At 29.7% G+C, this 19,121-nt stretch overlaps 1 protein-coding gene across 4 annotated transcripts; it reads right to left on the reverse strand.

Moving 5' to 3' along the window:
• Positions 1-13,705: 13,705 nt before the first annotated feature.
• Positions 13,706-18,025, reverse strand: LOC110609755 (U11/U12 small nuclear ribonucleoprotein 25 kDa protein). 4 transcript variants are annotated; one of them, XR_002487079.2, is made up of 6 exons: positions 17,249-18,023; positions 16,152-16,382; positions 15,949-16,054; positions 15,656-15,755; positions 15,032-15,211; positions 13,706-14,077 (listed from the first exon to the last, which is right to left on the reverse strand). XR_002487079.2 is itself a non-coding variant. In XM_043952301.1 (5 exons), exons 2-5 carry the CDS (start codon positions 16,372-16,374, stop codon positions 15,113-15,115), a joined length of 528 nt encoding a protein of 175 aa, XP_043808236.1. In that variant the 5' UTR covers positions 16,375-16,382; positions 17,160-18,025; the 3' UTR covers positions 14,808-15,112. The 4 variants fall into 4 exon arrangements, 3 of the variants coding, with proteins under 3 accessions (XP_043808236.1, XP_021605235.1, XP_043808239.1); XM_043952301.1 differs by lacking the exon at positions 13,706-14,077 and having other exon boundaries at positions 14,808-15,211; positions 17,160-18,025; XM_021749543.2 differs by lacking the exon at positions 13,706-14,077 and having other exon boundaries at positions 14,808-15,211.
• Positions 18,026-19,121: the final 1,096 nt, after the last annotated feature.

A 19,121-nucleotide genomic window follows, 5' to 3' on the forward strand; every position in this document is an offset into this window, starting at 1 on the left:
TTGAAGAGTTTAGTATATTTAATTAGAAGTTTAACTATGGTTATCTGAAGTAGAATTAATTGTGTAGAATTAATTGTGATACGATAAAATCGATAATTTATTGATTTTGAAAAATATATATTTTTTAAAATATATTCTAATGTGCTTAAGGTTCTAAAATGAATGGCTTTGTTAAATTTAGTGTTTACTACTGCAAATTCAGTTATTTTTTTTTCTTTAATCGCTTAAGGTGGAGCTCAAAGCTTTCTCTGAGGCTGAGAAAGAAGTGGATTTTGATGGAAGAAAATTCTGAGATGCCAAACTGTTTTGCATGCTTCAAGTGAAAATAGATAGCTTTAACTGTTAGCTGCCCCGTTCAGCGTAACTGGTTCCGGAAAACTACTACATACCAGAAAATTGAGGATAGCCATACGCTCCATGGAAAAGAAAGTGGAATATATAATAGAAGAGTCCCATTTGTCCAGATTGGCTATTCATAAGATTCGAAACACATATAAAACAATAATTTGCAGGCTGTGGAGTATAGATTTTAAACGCCTTCAATTTACTGTTTAAGTCTTTTTTATTTATTGGTTGAAAAATATTTATTATATTAAATATTATTTTTAGTCTTATAAATCCAATATTGTTTTTTTTACCCTTCAAATCGACTACAGTTAAGCATCCCTCAATGATCTATTCAAGTATCATTCCAATATTTATTACAATAAATATTTCCCCACACATAAATTTATATTATTTTTTAGTGAATTTAATATAATTTTTTTTCTATATGAAAATAAGTTTAATAGTAATTATTAGAATAAATATTAAACTTTATATAAAATTGATTAAAATGCATGTAATAATTTTATATTAAATGCAAAAATTGAATTAGTATAAATATAATAATGAAATAAGAAAAATAAAAACAAAGAGATATAGTAATATATATATATATATATATATAGATATAGATATGAGCAAACAATAATATTAAAAGAATAATAATTAAGATAAAAATTGTAGAGTCTCCAGAAATATCACTCGCCTTTTTTTATCTAGTATTTAACAATATGGATTGACACAATTTTTTTTGATGTGTTTAGCTCCCTCATCCCACCTGAATTGACACAATTTTTTTTTTCATCTTTTATAGTCTTTATTTTTCTTTTGGCTTTAGTTGGCTTTTGGCATTTTTACTTGGGTAAAGATTTCTTTTATTAAAGTTGTGGATAATATTGAAGAGTAAGTTGGCTTTATTACAGGCTCATCGACAGTGAGAGAGTTTCAAAGAGAAGAAAAGCGTCATATTTTTTGCTAATTTGGATTGGGATAAGAGTCAAATAGGTTTGAGAATTTAGAGTTAGTGATTAATTTGACTTTTCATCTCTTTCAGCCTTATAGATATTATGTACAAATTATTTTTTTTAAGCTATGGGTCTATTTCTATGCCCATTTGGTCCCTTCAGAGGCTAGATTAATAAATATCTTTTATTTTACGAGAAGAAAAATAAAATGAAAAATAGAATTGTTGCATGGCAATGGCAATGGCATGTGCAATATGGGGTTAAGAGTTCGCGGACTTTCTTCACCTTGCCATTTGTTAAACAAAATTAAAATAAAAAAGTATTTTTTTTTATTTATCAATGCATGATAATTTGCATTTCACAAGATCCAATTAAAACTATAGAGATTATTTTAGAAACCAAAAAAATTAAATAAGACTAAACTATACCAAAGCAAACCCAATCAAACAAAATTATACTAGATATTAAAAAAAACATCAAAAACCGCATGTGCACCACTTATCACCACCCACCATCCACCGCTAGCAAACACACAGTACACAAGCCAACCAATGGAATCGTAGAAGACAATGACCAGCATATCAAAAACTAAAAAATAACAATATGTAAACATAATTGGCTTCAAGAACAACACTCGCGCTTCGATCCAGCTCGATAGGAAGAGACGTGAGAGAGCGTAGTCGGTATCTACCGATTGACGAGAGTAGAATCAACGGACGCAGCAGTGTGGTCCCACATGCTGACATTAAGTTAGATTTCCCTGGAATCCAAATCCAAACACCCTCATATTAGGTCCATAGAGCTTTTTTCATAAGTCATCGCTATACCGGAATAGAAACAAAACAAAAAAAAAAAGGAATAATAAGCTCTACCTACAGCCAGAAATGACCGAATGGAGATATCTTCTAAAACAAAACTAGAAAACTAAGAACAAAAACAAACTCTCCCCTGCCCGAAGTGACAAGGGAGGCATCGGCTATCCTTAATTGTGGAAAGTGAAAAGCCTCTCACCAAATACAACATTTTCCTTTCCTTATGTTTTTATTAAATTACCCTTTTTTTTTTAATAAATTATATCATAATCCTTAAATTTTTAATATAAATAATAGATCGGTGCTTGTATTTTCATAATCAAACACGTAAGTCTCTGTATTTTACAATTGTCTAAATAAAGGTCCCTCCTTTAATTCTTAATCAAATTAATGATATTTTAATAAAACTTAAATGCCTAACCAAAAAGCCTCTCTCTCTTTGCAACTAAGCTTGAAGACACCATACATTAGCTATTTTTCATCTATCCCACAATATTCGATCCTTATTTCTTTCCATCTTCGTCTATGAGCATAGTAAAATCCAAACGCCTCATCATCCATTTTTCTTCCATGAAAAGATAATCTCTCACGAGTTCCATTTTCAAAAATCAATCTACCTGCTATTTGTATCTTTCCTACTATTGAATCTATTTTCTAAATGCATGCAAAAGCATATTAGCTTGTTTTTGTTGTCATAACTTTTTTCATCTTTTTGAAGAATATGATTCATGATGTTGTGACTTATATGAGCATGCAAGAATGAAAAAAAGATCATTACTGCAATGATGGTGTATGCCCTTAAGAGACAAGGAAGTACTGTATGATTTTTGAGGTTACGTTCAAGTTATTTATTTTTGTGGTAAAAATCTTAGGATGATAGTATGTAGAATTATAGATTCTTTCTTTTAGGTTTATTTCTTTCCTAGGTATTGCTTTTGATAATATTGTAGTTGACATTTCCATTTAAAAGTAATGAAATTTCATTTTCTTAGAGACTTTTCATCTTTCTATCTTCCTTGGAAACTATTGACGATGATAGTCAAAAAATTCATCTGGCTAGTGGACCAGGTTGGTCTGCACGCAAATGTGTTTAGTAAAACGAAAACTTATTACTTAATCCTTATAACATAGAAAAACTCACTAGTTGGTTCCTATTTTTTAAAAACACATTACATATCCTTAACATTTTAAAAGGTTTATCAGTTAATTTTTTCGTTAGTTTTAGTCGTTAAATATTAAAAAAAAATTAAAATACCCCTTATACCAAGGAACTAATTAATAAACTTTTCAAAAATTCGAGAAACCAACTAATAAAATTTTTAAAATCATAGAAACTAAATAATAAAATACTTAATAAAAAAATTAATAAAGAGATTAACTAGTATATTTTTTAAAACGTTAAAAATTTTTTAATATATTTTTTAAAATTGAGAAACTAAATAATAAATTTTCTCATATTATAGAAATTAATATTAAGTAGTAATTTTCTCTTAGTAAAATGACATTAGAAATCATTAATGCCAACATCTCATTTTGCAATTTTATGAAAAAACACTCTTGAAAAAAATTATTTTGATTCTAATTTTTAGTATTAGTTTGGTGTTAGAAAAACTATTGCCACGGAGATGTGTTTAAAATGTTGAAAAAATTGGAATGTACCGGTAAAAGATTAAAAAAAAAAAACAATGGGTGAAAGAGAAATTCAAAGGATGGAAAAGGATGAAAAGGTATTTTTTTACAGTAAAAAATATCTCTATTTCTTGATTAATTTTTAAGTTTTCGTTTCTCTGTGAAAAATAATTTATACATAAAAAATATTTTTATAAAAAAAATATTTTAAGTGAAAAATATTTTTTAATGAGTTAATTTATTTTTTATTATTTAATTTTAATTTAAAAAATAAAATTTATTAATAAATTTATATTTGTTAAAATTAAAGAATAAAATATTTATGAAAAATTTTAAATAAAATTTATAAACTAATTTTTTTAAAATTAAAATTTAACAATAAAATTTTTATAAAAAATATTTTCCAAGTTATTGAAGTCTTTGGACTGATACAAACTGTTGAATAATCTTCGTGATTTGATGTATATATGGAACTGACTTCCAATTGGATGAAGTTCTCCGGTCTCTTGAAACTCTGGAAGTTGTAATAGTTTGGTTATTTAAGCACAGTTCTCTACTTATTTCCAAAATCTAAACCACATTGGATGTGTCCCAATGCAATCGACGCATCCAAGTAAATTGCTTTGAGATGTGTGTTGATTTAGATAATTTAAATTTATATAATTATTTAAATTTTTTATATAGTATTTATTTAAAATTTTAAAAATAAAATTTAAATTATTTTTTTTGAAATGGAGATTATAAATTAAAAGAGTAGAATTTAATACTTCTCAGATTTACTCATATGCATTTATCACCATAGACTAAGATAAAAATTTAAATTATTTATAATTATATTTAAAAATTTTAATTATATTTAATGTTATAGATAGTAGTATGATCATTCAACTTTCTTCACAATTCAATCTTTCACATCTCCTGATTTTCTCTCCTTCTATAAACTAACAAATTGGTGTCAACACTAATTTGTTAAAGACCTGTATTTTAGGTGAAATCAAAATGAGAAAAAAGAGAAGGAAGAAGAAAAAAAAAAAAGAAAAGGAAGTAGATGGGGCAATATTCTTATTAAACCAAGCTAAATTAAAAAGAATTAAGATAAAAAAAAATAAAACAGGAAAGAGATTTCTTCATTCACAATTTTCTCAATTTAAATTCATATTCACAACAAATTCAAATTTACATTCATATTCACAATAATATTTTTTAAAAAATAAATCTAATTAATTTTTATATTTTTATTCAACGATTAATTAAGTCTATTTTAATTTTTTTTATCAATTAAGCACTTTTATTTTGTTAATTGTCAAATAAATCTAACATAATATAATATTATTTGTAATAAAAAAATATTGTTTTTTTAAAAAAAATTACTTTTATAATTTTAAAAATTATTTATTATTTCTATGTACATTTTAAATTTTTATGTTAATTAAAATATTAAGTTTTTGATATTTTAAATTATAAAAAACAATATTTTATTATTAAAAATAATTTTAAAAAAAAGGATTTTTTAAGCTTTTAAAAAAATTTTAAAAGACATTTAAATTTTAATTAAATAAAATAGCATATTTAACCTCTTAAACTTTTTTAAATAGCATGAAAAAAATTAAAATCTAACACCGTTAAATTTTTATTAAAAAAATATTGAAACCCTTAACAAATATTATAACAGTCATTTAAACCCTTAAATAAATAAATTTAATATTACATTTTATAAATAAATTAAGTTAATTTATATTATTATAAATGAATAAAATAATTTTATAAAATTTATAAAATAAATAAAGCATTATTTAAAAGTTTTAGAAAAATTGAAATTTAGATTAAAAAAAGTAAATTAAAATATCCTTTACATTAATTGAAACAACAAACAATTAATTTATATATTTTTATTTTCTCATTAACTAAAAATCAAAATTTAACTTCAGAACATCCTTTAAAAAATTGACGTATGTTAAATAATGATAAAATACGTTAAAAGTAATTTTTTTATATAAATATGGGATTTAAATTATGCTATAAATTAATTAAAAAATAATAATTTGAGAAAATCTTTCATAGTTAGCTTTAAATGACTTTATTGTTAGCAATTCTTATATATATTTTTCATGGCTTTTATGAGCTTCATTGAGAAAATATAAATTAGTCTTTTATAAATTAATTTTTCTGAGGTAGTTTTATGATTTTTATTATTTATCTTATATGTAATATTATCTATAATTATAATAATATTTATATATTTTTAGTAACACTTACAAGTTTCTAAATAAGATGCTAAGACTAAAATTTGGTATTTAACTAAAGGGAAAAAAGGGTAATTTCAATTATTTTTATGTTTTTTAAAGTAAATTATTCTTTTATATTTTTCATAAATTTTGAATTTAAATATTTATAAATTTCTATGATATTTTATTCTCAAATATATAACCTTAACACAACTTTATACCTTACTCCATTTCGAATACATAGAAAGGTTATTCTATGTTTTTTTTATTTTTAATTTTTTATTTAAATATACTCATGGTTCTTTTCACATGAAAACCAACAGGATTTTATGTGCAATATTGTCTCTAACCCTAACAAGCCTGGGTTGACCGTTTGGTCATGTTTAGACTCATTACTAGTCCGCCTGATGGGAGAGATTTGGCTCGATATTGTCTTTCGTCCAGCCGTTTAATTCGAACGTATATTGCCGGAGGTATTTCGGTGAACCGTGAAAAGTAAAAGACAGCTACTAGTTAGTAGTACCGAATCACGGGAAACAGACAGCTACTTCATTTACAAAAATCTCTTACAGTTATATTTTATAAGATTAAAGGATTATTGAGTTAGGGCTGTGCATAGTTTTTAAACGTATTAAATTGAACTGAAGAACCATATCAAACATTATTAGAACTGAAAAAAAATATATTATAGAAACTGAATTGTACTGAAAAAATATTTTTAATGATATTATAATTCTATTATATAGTTTTAATAGTATATTTTATATTTAATATAGTTCAAATAATTTGATAAATTATATTATCAAAATTATATGATTTTATTTAAAGATTTTAAACCTTAATTTTATAAATTATTAAATAATATCTTATAAAAAATTATAAATAAGTAAGAATATAAATAAAATAATTAATTATGAGTCATTGGAGACTTAAAGTTCATTATGTGTATATATATGCACTATCTTTTTTATTATTTTTATATTTAATATTATCTAATTTTATAAATTAAATTATTAATTTGAGTCTTCTCCTTATTAAATGATTATTAACAATATTATAATATGTATATATATATATTAGTTATTAAAAATTTTCAACAATATAATTTAAATAATTTAATTAATTAATTATAATTTATTCTATTTACATAGATTATATATGTATATGTATGTATTTATTATTTTATTCATAAATATATTAATTAATTTATAGTTTTTAATTATAGAGTAATTTACAATATAATCTATGAGATTTAACAAAGTTTAACAGTAAACAATTTAGTCCTTGGATTTTTTATTTTATTAATAATTAATCATTCCATTAAATTTACCATTAGTCAACTATTAATTGAAAAAATCAACTTAAATTAATGAGACTAAATTATTATAAGTATTAAAATTATAACGATTAAATTATTTTAAAATTTTAAATTTAAATGGATTAAACTATTATAAAATGTAAAAATTTAAAAAATTAAATTATTATAATTTAACAGTAAATTTTAATAGGATTATTTTGTTAATGGACCGAAAAAGAACTAAATTATTTATTATTAAAATAGTAGTAACTAAATTGTAGATTCTTCTAAATCTTAGGAACTATGTTATAAATTAATATGTGTGAATCACATCTTAGTAATATGATATATCACTATTTATTAGTTATGGCATGCAGCTTTTAATTAAAGTTATATAATTAGTAACTATATAGAACATAATGCACTCACAGACTTAATTTAATAGTAAGTGGATCTGAATAAATTTGAGAGATCTCATATTCTACTCTCCCAATTATCATTTCAAAAAAAAAATTATATAAACCATAGCATAAGATTCTTATTGAAAATTATATATAATTTATATTAGGCAAAAAGGATCTTTAAGGTATTAGCGAATAGTCAAATAAATTTTTATAATTTTAAATACAAAATTGTTAAAAAAGTTAAAAATTTGTTAGGCATTGTAGGAAGAACATCTGTAAGGGATAATTCATTGCAATTTGGATGGCTTGATGCTTATCAATATTTTGAGACTCTGGCCCTTTGCTGATCAATTATTTTTATTCTCTTTTTTATCTTCTTCATTTGTTTAATATTCAGTTGAAATTTGAAAATATTAGATGAACAAAACTATAGTAAATTTGAAATTTTCATTAAAATATATAGATTTAATTGAAATTCATCTCTTAGTCGTCGCTTTATTTGTTAAATCTACCATTTAAGTTATTACAACTCACAGTTGAATTCACTATTCAGAAATTTTAACAAACCATATAAATTTTTTCAAGTACCTTGTGTTTTTTTTACTTTTGATTAGCGGATTTCTATGGACTTTTCAATTTTTTCTCTTGTTTCTTTGCAAACGAAAACTTATATACTCAAATTATTTTATTAGCTTTAAAATTACACGCTCTTCTTACTTGGAAAAGTTATTTTATTAAAAATTATATACTCCACCCGAGAAAATTAAGGATTACTAATTAATTTTTATTTTTTAATTTTATTTTTATATCTATTAAACTGGATCATTATTTTAATAGTTTTGTAAAATCTATTTTCATCATTTATTTTTATCCATTGATTAATTATTCTAACTTTTAAGTGGATAGGGAAGAGAAAATTATTGAAAATTGAAGTGATTAAGTGAAAGGAAGTGTATTTTAGTTAAATTAAGGAATATTCCATTATAATTTACGTGACTTACTTGTCATTATTATGTAAAAACCTTAAACAATAGGTAAAAGAGAACGGATGCATTGTTATTTTTTAGGAAAAATATAAAAAAGTATCATATGGTTTCTGATACTACATAAAATTCGTATAAAGTAGGCAGTGAGCTGTTATTATAAGACAGTGACATGTGACAAGGATCTAATAAACCTATACACGGTCTCACCCGTAGAAAAGAAGACATAGGCGCTTAATGTCGACCTCAAGACAGATCAGACTCAAGTCGGACAAACTCGCCCTCTCAATTGCAGGGCAAGAATCCATAAGAAAGTTACCGTTAACAGTTACAATCCACTGGATCCTCTTTATACCTGCAATCATGAGATTCCAGACCAATTAGCCAGTGAAGATCCCTTACCAACAAGTCGGTCATATCATTGCCAGATCGTTAGAAAATGCTATATTTATCTTCATCTTCTTACAGTATAAAAGAAAAACGATTACAAAGGCAAAGCTATTCTATTCTTCCACACAAATACTCTTAAGTTCTTCATTCACCATTTTCTCCAGTTCACTGACTTGAGCGTCAGAGTGGCTGTCGTGGAAACCTACCACCTCACTTTCTTTATCTTGCAAGATTAGCCAATCACAACATAGCTCCATTTTGGCCACCTCATTATTTTAGTTTCAGCAACATTATTTGGTTCCGTTATCGAAAAATCCAATGAATCCTTTAAGTTCATTTGGACTAAAGTCAATCTCTTGTTCCTTTTCTCTCTCTCTCTCAAAATGGCCAGTAATTTATGAACTGTTGCTAAGATTCCTACCAATGAGGATGCCATTATTTTTTCCACCCATGATAGTAGACAAAACATGCCTTCAATGGTCAATGAAGCAGATCTTAACAATTTGAGCATTGAGCAAATACTTTGGTGCGTTAGAAGATTGTAGGTTACTTTCGGGCAATGCAAAGATCAAGAGGAGACCCAAGCGCGAGATAATAATTCCTGAAACTACCCCTGACAGTGAACTTATAGGGGTTACTCATGTATTTGCAGAAGGATTGAGTGTTAATATGTGTGGCCATGAGGAGAGTGTCATGGATGTTCAGCTCCTGAGTCCAACTCTCAGCTTTGAAATTGGTCAAGACAGATGACCGAACCTTTTATTTTATCCTTAGAAAAATATTTGTGATTTATGGAAATGTTATAAAACTAGATGCATTCTTCAAGTTTCTTTTTTTTTTTTTTTATAGGAAAGAAAGAAACATTGGATGGATGAAAGCACGGAGACAAGGCCATCCAGGCATAAATCCCGCATATAATCTGGGCATTGGACTATAGAAACAAACAAATTCATAAAGCCACAAGGTCATCCATTCATGGGTCCCGTATATAATCCGGGCGTTGAACCATGGAAACAAACAAAAAGCCACAAGGTCATCCGAGCATGAGTCCTGCATATAATCCGAGCGTTGGACCATGGAAACGAACAGATTCATAAAAGGCCATGAGGCCATCCAAGCATGGGTCCTATATATAATCCGGGTGTTGGACAGTGGAAATAAACAAAAAGCCACAAGGTTGTCTAGACATAGGTCCTTCATAATAAGCATCTCATGAAAATTTTAAATTTCGGAGGCATGTGTAGGTTCCAAATTCTCTTCCATCCTCCAAGGACAATAGAGTGAGCCAACTTAGTGTCGAAATGCACTGCAACATGGTAGCTAGACTTGACAGTATACCTACCAGACTTAGTGAAATGCCAAATTAGTTTATCATCTCGATCCATCATACTTAACAGAATGCGAATGATTCTCTCAACATCAATGGACACTAACAGTTCTTCCAGGAGAGATCTATTCCAACTCCTTCTATCTTCATTAACCAACCTAGCAACTATAAAATCCTCAAGGTCATTAATGGATGGAGTAGCTATGAAAAAGAATGATCATCATTAATCCATGGGTCCTCTTATACTCGAATCTTCGAACTATTCCCTACCTTCCATCTAATGCCTTTAGAAAGCAATGCTTGTGACTGCAATAAGGTTTTCTAAATAAAACTTCGGTTAAAACCCTCAACTACACTTAGAAAATCACCTTTTGAAAAATATTTGGCTGTGAAGATCTTACTAAGAAAAGAATTAGGCTTAGAGACAATCCTCTAGTCTTGTTGACCAAGCATTGCAATATTAAAGTGATGAAGGCTACAAAACCCCATACCACCATATTCCTTACCTAAACACATTTTCTCCCGAGATAACCAATGAATCCTTCTTTGTCCATTACTATTCGAACCCCACCAAAAGGAATTCATCATCCATTATAATTCTTCATACAAGAAGATCGGGATAGAAAAAACACTCACACAATATGAAGGGATAGCTTGAGCGACTGCTTTTAACAAAATCTCCTTGCCAGCACTAGAGAGGAACTTTCCTTACCAATAATTAATCTACTTCCAATCACTTTAAGAAATGAGAAAATTTGCTTTTTATTCCTACTAATCATGGACGGGAGACCCAAATATCTGCCATTGTTAAGAGGAGAAGAGACTTCCAACTCACCACAAGCCATAAACTCAGTCTCATTAGGAACAATCGAGCTAAAAAAGATACCAGATTTCTTCAAATTAACTGCTTGACCAAAGGTATTCTCATAGGTATGGAGAATCAGTTTAACTATTATGCAATCATTAGCATCAGCTCTAAAGAAGAAAAAGCTATTATCTACAAAAAGAAGATGAGACAAAGCAAGAGTCTTCTAAAAATTTTAGAGCAATGGATTGTCCCTCTATTTTCGGCTTGTCAAAAAAGTGTCGAGCATCCTTCTGCATAAAGAATGAACAAATACGGAGATAAAGGATTATCCAGTGAGAGACCTCTATGCGGGATGATAGGTCCAAACTCACAACCATTAAAGCGCAATAGAATATCAAAAGTACAGATAGCATAAAAGTCTCAGGAATTCCTAGTCCACTTGATCATAGGCTTTACTATTGTCAACCTTCAATGCAATTTCCCTTTTCTCCCTTTTGTCTTCCTCCTCATATGATGAACAACTTCAAAAGCTACTATAACATTGTCAATAATATATTTGCCGGAATGAAAGCTGATTGTGCTAGCGAAATAAGGGCCTCTAAAAAAATTTGTAACTTGTTTGCAAGTGTTTTAGCAAAAACCTTGTAAATTGCATTACATAGAGAAATAAGCCAAAGATCCTTAAGAGTAGATGCTTGTCCACTTTAGAAATCAGCACAATAATTATATTATTCAGATTGTTCGGAAAATTGCAAGGATTAAACTGTTGGCAACTTGTATCACAGAGTCACCAACAATATCCCAAAATTTTTGGAAAAAAAAAAAAGTTGGATTTATGCCATCAGGTCCTAGAGACTTATCTAGATGCATTTGAAAAGCAACCCTCTTAATTTCTTCTGCTGTTAGAGCAATCAGATTTTCATTTCAAAGAGGAGAAATCTTCAACTCAATAAGATTAGTATCTGGCTCATAATTTTCTCTAGTAGGAAAAAAAAAATTAGAAAAGTAGTCCATAATTAAAGTTCATATCCCTTCCTTATCTGTAACCCGGTCACCTATAGAATTATGGAGAGAATCCACAAAGTTAAAACATTTCATGGAAAATGCTTGAGCATAGAAAAAATGAGAGTTACAATCCCATTTTTTGGGCTGGAAGGATTTAACACTTTGTTTTCAAAAAATTTCCTCAGTTAAAATTCTATTCAAATTAGCCTTTCTATCTATTATATAAACAGATACATCATCCTCTTCGTCATGAAAAGTAGCCATCTCCCTTCTAATGGCTTTAATTTCTTTCTAAAAATTTCCATGAAGTTGCTCACCCTAAAACTAAAGGTCCTTTCCACATTGATTAATTATGGTAAGAATTTATTGGCTACTAGAGGAACACCAAGATTCCCTAACCACATCTGTAATTTCAACATATAATAGCTAAAAATTTTCAAATCGAAACAGTCTTAGCACAATGCTCCAGACTTCTCTAAATGTTTCAAGAAAGATTGGAAAGTGATCAGGAACACGAGCCTGAAGATTAGACAATATGTAATTGGGAAAGATATCAATCCATTATTGATAAGCGAAAGTCAAATCAAGCATTTCACTAACTCACCTATCTATCCCCTACCACGTTTCCAAGTGAAGCAATAGCCCAAGCGGAAGGTCCGAGAGCTGGCATGCACTAATAGTCTCACGAGGATAATATAAAATACTATCAGGATGCGACAAATCTCCCCTTTTATCACCCCTTATACAAACCCAAGGAAGAGAGGATCTACCTACCAAAGTTTTTAGCAAATTCCAAGACTCTTAACGCCTGCCCCTTTTCGGGCACCACAAAACCCAGTCAACCGTAAAACAAAAGCACCAAAATTAATATGCATATCAATAAAATGACATGAATAAATTGTAATATCAACTAAAGCAATATTTTTTCATAAAACAGCCAGACCACCACTACCGCCCAGACTATTAATACAAAAACACCCATCGTAGCCAAAACTAGATTTTTTTTCTTCAATTTTATTTTGTTGAACTAAAAGTCTCCCAAAAAAAATACAATATTAAGTTTTTTTGGCAACTAATAAATCCTTTAAAACACAAATTGCTCAAGGATTGCCAAGACTTTGGTAGTTCCAACTTAAACAATTCATAGCTCTCGGTAGGCCTGACCACTCAGACCCACTGTTGAGACATTATCAGACGAAAATTTAGAGGTAGAAATGAACAACTCACTTGAACTCGCTTGCCCATCCTTTGAAGATTGCACAACCCCTATCCATTCTTTTATTACTAGCATCAAAAGGAATCATCACAACATCAGTTTCAGCCTCTTCAATGGGCTCATCATCCATAATAGTATCACTAATTAGCACACCTTTTCCTTTGGTACTAGTATCAATAATTCTGTTAACATCATGTACCTCATGCATTCCATGCACACGTGGAGAAGAAAAGGTGGCTATGGGTAAGCTGTGCACTTCTGCCCCTGTTTTATTTCTAAAAAAAAAAAAGGAGTTCTTGATCCTTGAGGATTGCTTTAAATTCGCTCTAAACCAAATACCCTTTAATATTTTATTGTTGACACAATATTCATATCAAATAAAGATGGACATAATTTTTCGTCCATAAAGAAAATAAAATTGTTGGCAGCCTTTCATACCTAAAATCCACTATAAAATATGTTCCTCTATAGGTTTGGAATTTTTTCAAATGCCTTTAGAGGATCAGACATCAATTACAACCCAAATTTGCATATAGCTTCTCCAACGCCCCATAGTAACAATATTTTCATATGAGATAACAGACCCTATAAAATCCCCCAATTGCTTAGTAGTAACGACATTAACAGATCCAAAAGGAAGTTGATGAACCTGTACCCAAAACTGTGCAAAGTGCAGCCGAACCATCGTCTCCCTGTTGCAAGCGATGGATCACAAGCAAACTATTATTAAAGGTGTAAGGAATGAATTAAATAAAGGAATGGATCACAAGCAAGCGATGGATCACAAGCAAAATAAAGAAATATTTTAATTAAATAATTTTAAAATACGAATGAATTAATAATTTTTTTTAAAAAAAGTTCAAGATCTAAAAACAAAATTTCATTATAAGCAAGTTGCAAAAAGCCCATATCTTAGTCCAAAATTTGACATTTCAATTCCTTATATCACCAATCAGCTCTATTATCATTTGCAAATTCGAATTTCAATCTGGTTTAGCTTGTTCCAATTTCAATCCAATCTGACATTCAACCATTATAATCCCAAATTCAGACAATTTCAAGTTCAAATTATCTTTACATTTCCAATTCAGTCCTGCTTCACCTTTACATATAGCAATTTAGTCCACTTTTACAACTTCTAAAAGCAAATTCAGTTCCAATTCCAAAATTCAGCAAATTCCGACATTTTATTCAACTGCAATCTATTGCTATCTCAATATTACTTTTAATTTCAATTCAATTATTCAGCATTTATTAAAGAGACCCAATGGAAATTCAATTCTTTATTTCTTTCGTCCAGTCGTTTAATTAGAAGTTAGATCTGCGCAATTCACATCATAGTTAAGATCTTATCGTCCTTGTACACCTGCAATTCAATTCTCACACGTGTGAAGGGCTATCCAACTTTTGACAAGCACTTTGTTGATGAAAAAATCAATTTAGCGCAGAAATAGTAATTTAGTTACTTAGTCATACTCTGCATGAACCCTCCAATCTAAGGGAGAAGAAGAAGAAGATTACAATGAAAGTGAAGGATCCAATTCGGAGTATGATTCGGATATTAAGGCATTCTTCATCTTCAATACAATAATACTATCAAATGCAAGAAATAAGAGATTTTGGCATTGAAAGCTTCCCATGTTTACCAGAATCCTCAGAAATTCGTCAGCAAAGACTCTGTGGGAGTTCATTCTATGGCTGTAGCATCATTAGGAGAAATAATATCATCACTGGCCAATGTTGTTAAGCCCATGAAAAAAGCGGTGTTTTCTCCTCTTCGAATGCTTTCCAAAACCCTTTGACATGACATAGGGGACAAAATTAACCTGCATTTGAGACAATTACTCAAAATTCACAGGGCATGCACACATCCCAATTCAGTTGATATTTCCACATAGATACTAAAGCAAGTGATTTGAGAAAAATAGTTTCTTTTGATTAACAAATGTGAATAGCACTAGTATCCTCAAAAATCTGAATGGCTTCATAATTTATGCACGATAATGGATAGCTAAAGGTGATGTGGGAGCCAAAACCATCAGTCCAAGTAGTTGTACGAGATCCTTGAAATTATTCTTTGAAGTTTAACATTGTCTGACCTTTCTGTGATGAACACGGTGAAGAAGGATTTCTAATTTCAAATGACATGAAAAATGCAAATGGATTTTATAATAGATGTGGCAATATAATGTAATAAATTTGTGCACAACAAACTAACACATGCAACTCATAAACCTCCACGAAATAATTGCAAGAAGTAGAACTAAAACCTGAGAATTATTGCGGACGCCGAAATCATGAAGTGCAGAGTTGTCATCAAGGAGCTTTTGATTATTGCAGGATATTGCAAAATTTTCCCATACATGCTTCCTGCAACCACAAAAACTTGCTGATTAAAAAATAAAATAAAATAAATTTAAAAAAACCAAATTCATATACTGTAAAGTTTACCAGCAATGAATTGAAACATTAACATTAACCAGAAAAAGTATTGCTCGGACTATACACAACTAATCCAAAAAAGATTGGAAGAAGGGAATTTATTCAATGAAATTTAGCTTACCATGAAATATGGCGATGACCCATCTTGGATTGCTCCATTTCAATCACTTTCTTCTTTATTGCAAGCTTCAAATCTTTGACTGTCGCCGAATTCATCATCGCCACATCTTCAACAAAATCAATCAATTAGTCAATTGTGCTCACATGTGGCATTTTTAACCTGATTGCAACAATACCAACAAGAGAAGTGTATGGTGCACATACCAAATGAGGTGCCATCTAGTTTAAGGACGGAGATGCGCATAGCACTGCCCAATTCAAGACTAATGAGAGTATCAACATCGGTTAAGGTGGGTTTCCTAGGTACATCGGCGAGTATAGGATCATCAAGTAGAGCTGCAAGAGTTGACTGCAGTTTTGCTTTCTTAACATTGCTGCTATTGTAGCCAATATCTTCTTCTCCCTTGGAAATTGATTCTTTTTCCATCAGTCTCTCTAGAAATCATAAAATCTTATTACTGATTTTATAGAAATTGAAAAGTAAAAAGGCAGCAGCAATTCCTCTTCTCCTTTCCAATTGGAACACACATTTGTGGTGACAGGCAAACCAACTAAGTTTAAATGACAATAGAGGGAATGTTTGGTTGGCTTTGGCCTTGCTAAATGGCCATAAAAGTGGATGAAGATAGTCAATCTAATGAAATTATCCTGATGCACATGAACCTTATGAACAGAGGAAGAAGAAAAATCTTCATCATCTCATGACCAGATAGTCAAGTGGAAGTCAAATTTTAAGATAAGAAAGGATAATAACTTTTTATTTATTTAATTTGACAAAGTGAGTGAATAAACCATATTTTATTGGAAATAGATTTAAGGGTCGAAATTTTAAAAAGTCTTTTGAATATTTATAAAAGAAATTATTATTTATTTAAGAAGGCAATTCTGCCTCAAAGAGAGTATGTTTTATTGACTGAATTAATATGAACCCAAACATCCATTCATTTCTCATTGGGCACCCAATTAAAACGAACATGTTAATTATTTCCGAAAGAGTTTTACTTATCAGTAGCCCCTACTCAACAAGCAAAGGTCCCATCATGCGCTAAATTTAACGATTAACCAAATTCACATTAAATCAATTTTTTGTTTTGAAAGAAAAAATGCATACATTTCATTGTGCATTAATAAGATGCAAATAAACAAAGCAAATAAGGTAAACAATTTATAGCAAAATTAAATTATTATGGGTGGTAATTTTAGAAATTATACCTCAGTAATCACAGCATTCGGGCTCAAAGCAGGGATAATTTTTGAAATAAAGATTAAAGATGGACAAAGGAAGTAAATTATGTGAATACCAAAGTCTCCGGCGCAAGAAATCCGATTGTGAATCCGGTGAATGAAGAATCTTTAGCTCAGGTGTTGAACTACAGTCCAGCTTCGTTGGTCTGGCGCGATGTGCATCTGTGAAGTGAGAGGGGAGACGCTATCGCTGACGGAAATGGTGCTACAGTGCTCGATCCTGATGGTGGTTGATTCACTGGTAATGCTCGAGGTCTTATTGAGATCGCTGGTGACCCCCGGCTGCTGGGACACGAACTCGAGGGATCAGCTGGGTGCGGCTTGGGATTTGGTTTTGCTGGGAGATCTAAGGGCGGCGATGCTGGCAGAGATGGGGGAGAGGAAATGATGGGGAAGAAGGAGAAGGGCGTGGGTCTCGCTGCTACACCCGCTGGTGGCTTCGATGGTACGAGCAGGAGAAGGAAAAATGAGCTGGTAGCAGTCGATTTTAGGAATGGAAAGCCGCCGATCGTGGAGAAGTTGGGTTCTGTCCAGGAAAATGGTATGGGTTCCGGAGAGAGGATACGGGTCTGTTGAAGAAACGAAGAAGGTGAGGGCGATGAGAGACAGAGCAGGTTTCGTCAGTGGAGGAAGAAGAGGGTGCCGGCAGCGTATCGTGAATGATTCGGGAGATGGGGAGCTGGCTCTGTGAACTAGTTGAGGAGACTGGGGTGCTCGATGGGGATGACAAATGGAAGGAGATGGGTTCGTCGGGTGAAGAGGGAAAGGGTGAAGGGGACTCTCGTGGTTAGACGTGGCCAGGGACCGTGAACCAGACCGATCAATCTGTTTCTGAACCGGACCGGAAACTTAAATTAAGGAACCGGTTACAGTTTTCTCCTGCAAACTAAAATTGAAAGAGGCCAATTCGAATTAGCGATTCAAACGATTCAGTTTAATTTTATATTTATAAAATAAATATTTTATAAAATTATAATAGTTAATATTAATAGATAAATAAATTAAATTATTGAATAATTAAATTTTAACTTTTTAATTTATAAAAAATATTATTACAATTAAATATAATATTATTTTTTATATTATATATAATATTATTTATTTTTTTATTATATAAACGGATACATTTTATACAATTAAAACATGTATTCAACAATATTTAAGATTCTTATTTATTTCATTATATTATATTTAATTTTATTTAAATTTATTTTTAAATTTTTTAAAATTCAAGCAGTATTCACCATTTATAATTTAAATTTAATTAAAACTGAAATTATAAAATCCATGATCATAACCGTTATAAAAACTAAATCAAAACCATTTCAAACTGTCATAAATCAGTCTGATTACTGTTCGACCAGTAAATCAAACTAAATTGCTTGTTTCAAACTGAAACCGGCCCTTGGCCAGGTCTACTCGTAGGTCAGCGTTGGACTCAAGGTTGAGAGAGATGAGGCTGTCGTTTTTGGGGTGAAAGGCAGGCGTTTTGGAGAAGAGGCTTGGTTTCTTTCAAATTGCTCCTCAAAATTCTCTCAAATTTATGTAACAAATAATCCCAACTTCTCATGTCCCCCTATGAAATATTTAGGGAGATATAATATTGGGCTCCAAAGCCCTAGATCTAATGGTTAGGAATTAAAGGAAAATTTGGATGGTTGAAATCAAATAGGACAAAATGCTTTAACTATAGGATTAATCCTATAGCTAAAAATAATGTGCAAAAAAAGAAGCAAATGTTATGATTGAAATGTATTAAAATAAAAATTAAATTGAAATTAATTTTTGTTTTCTTCACTTTTTTTAACTTTTTTATTAAAATTGAAATATTAAATTAATTAAAATAAAAGAAACCTTTAAAATTAAAAGTAAATGAAATTTAAATTTATTTGAAATTTAATGAAAATTAGTCCTTCACAATGAATATTA

Source organism: Manihot esculenta, chromosome 2, assembly GCF_001659605.2.
Source record: "Manihot esculenta cultivar AM560-2 chromosome 2, M.esculenta_v8, whole genome shotgun sequence".
Lineage (NCBI taxonomy): Eukaryota > Viridiplantae > Streptophyta > Magnoliopsida > Malpighiales > Euphorbiaceae > Manihot > Manihot esculenta.

What these genes read in the sequence shown, in the direction of transcription:
- LOC110609755 (XM_043952301.1), bottom strand. Translation starts at nt 16,374, where the DNA reads ATGGAAAAAGAATCAATTTCCAAGGGAGAAGAAGATATTGGCTACAAT. An exon ending in ACTAGATGGCACCTCATTTG is followed by an intron (nt 16,055 to 16,151) that starts GTATGTGCACCA and finishes ATTTTGTTGAAG; the next exon opens with ATGTGGCGATGATGAATTCG. An exon ending in GCGTCCGCAATAATTCTCAG is followed by an intron (nt 15,212 to 15,655) that starts GTTTTAGTTCTA and finishes TCTCAAATGCAG; the next exon opens with GTTAATTTTGTCCCCTATGT.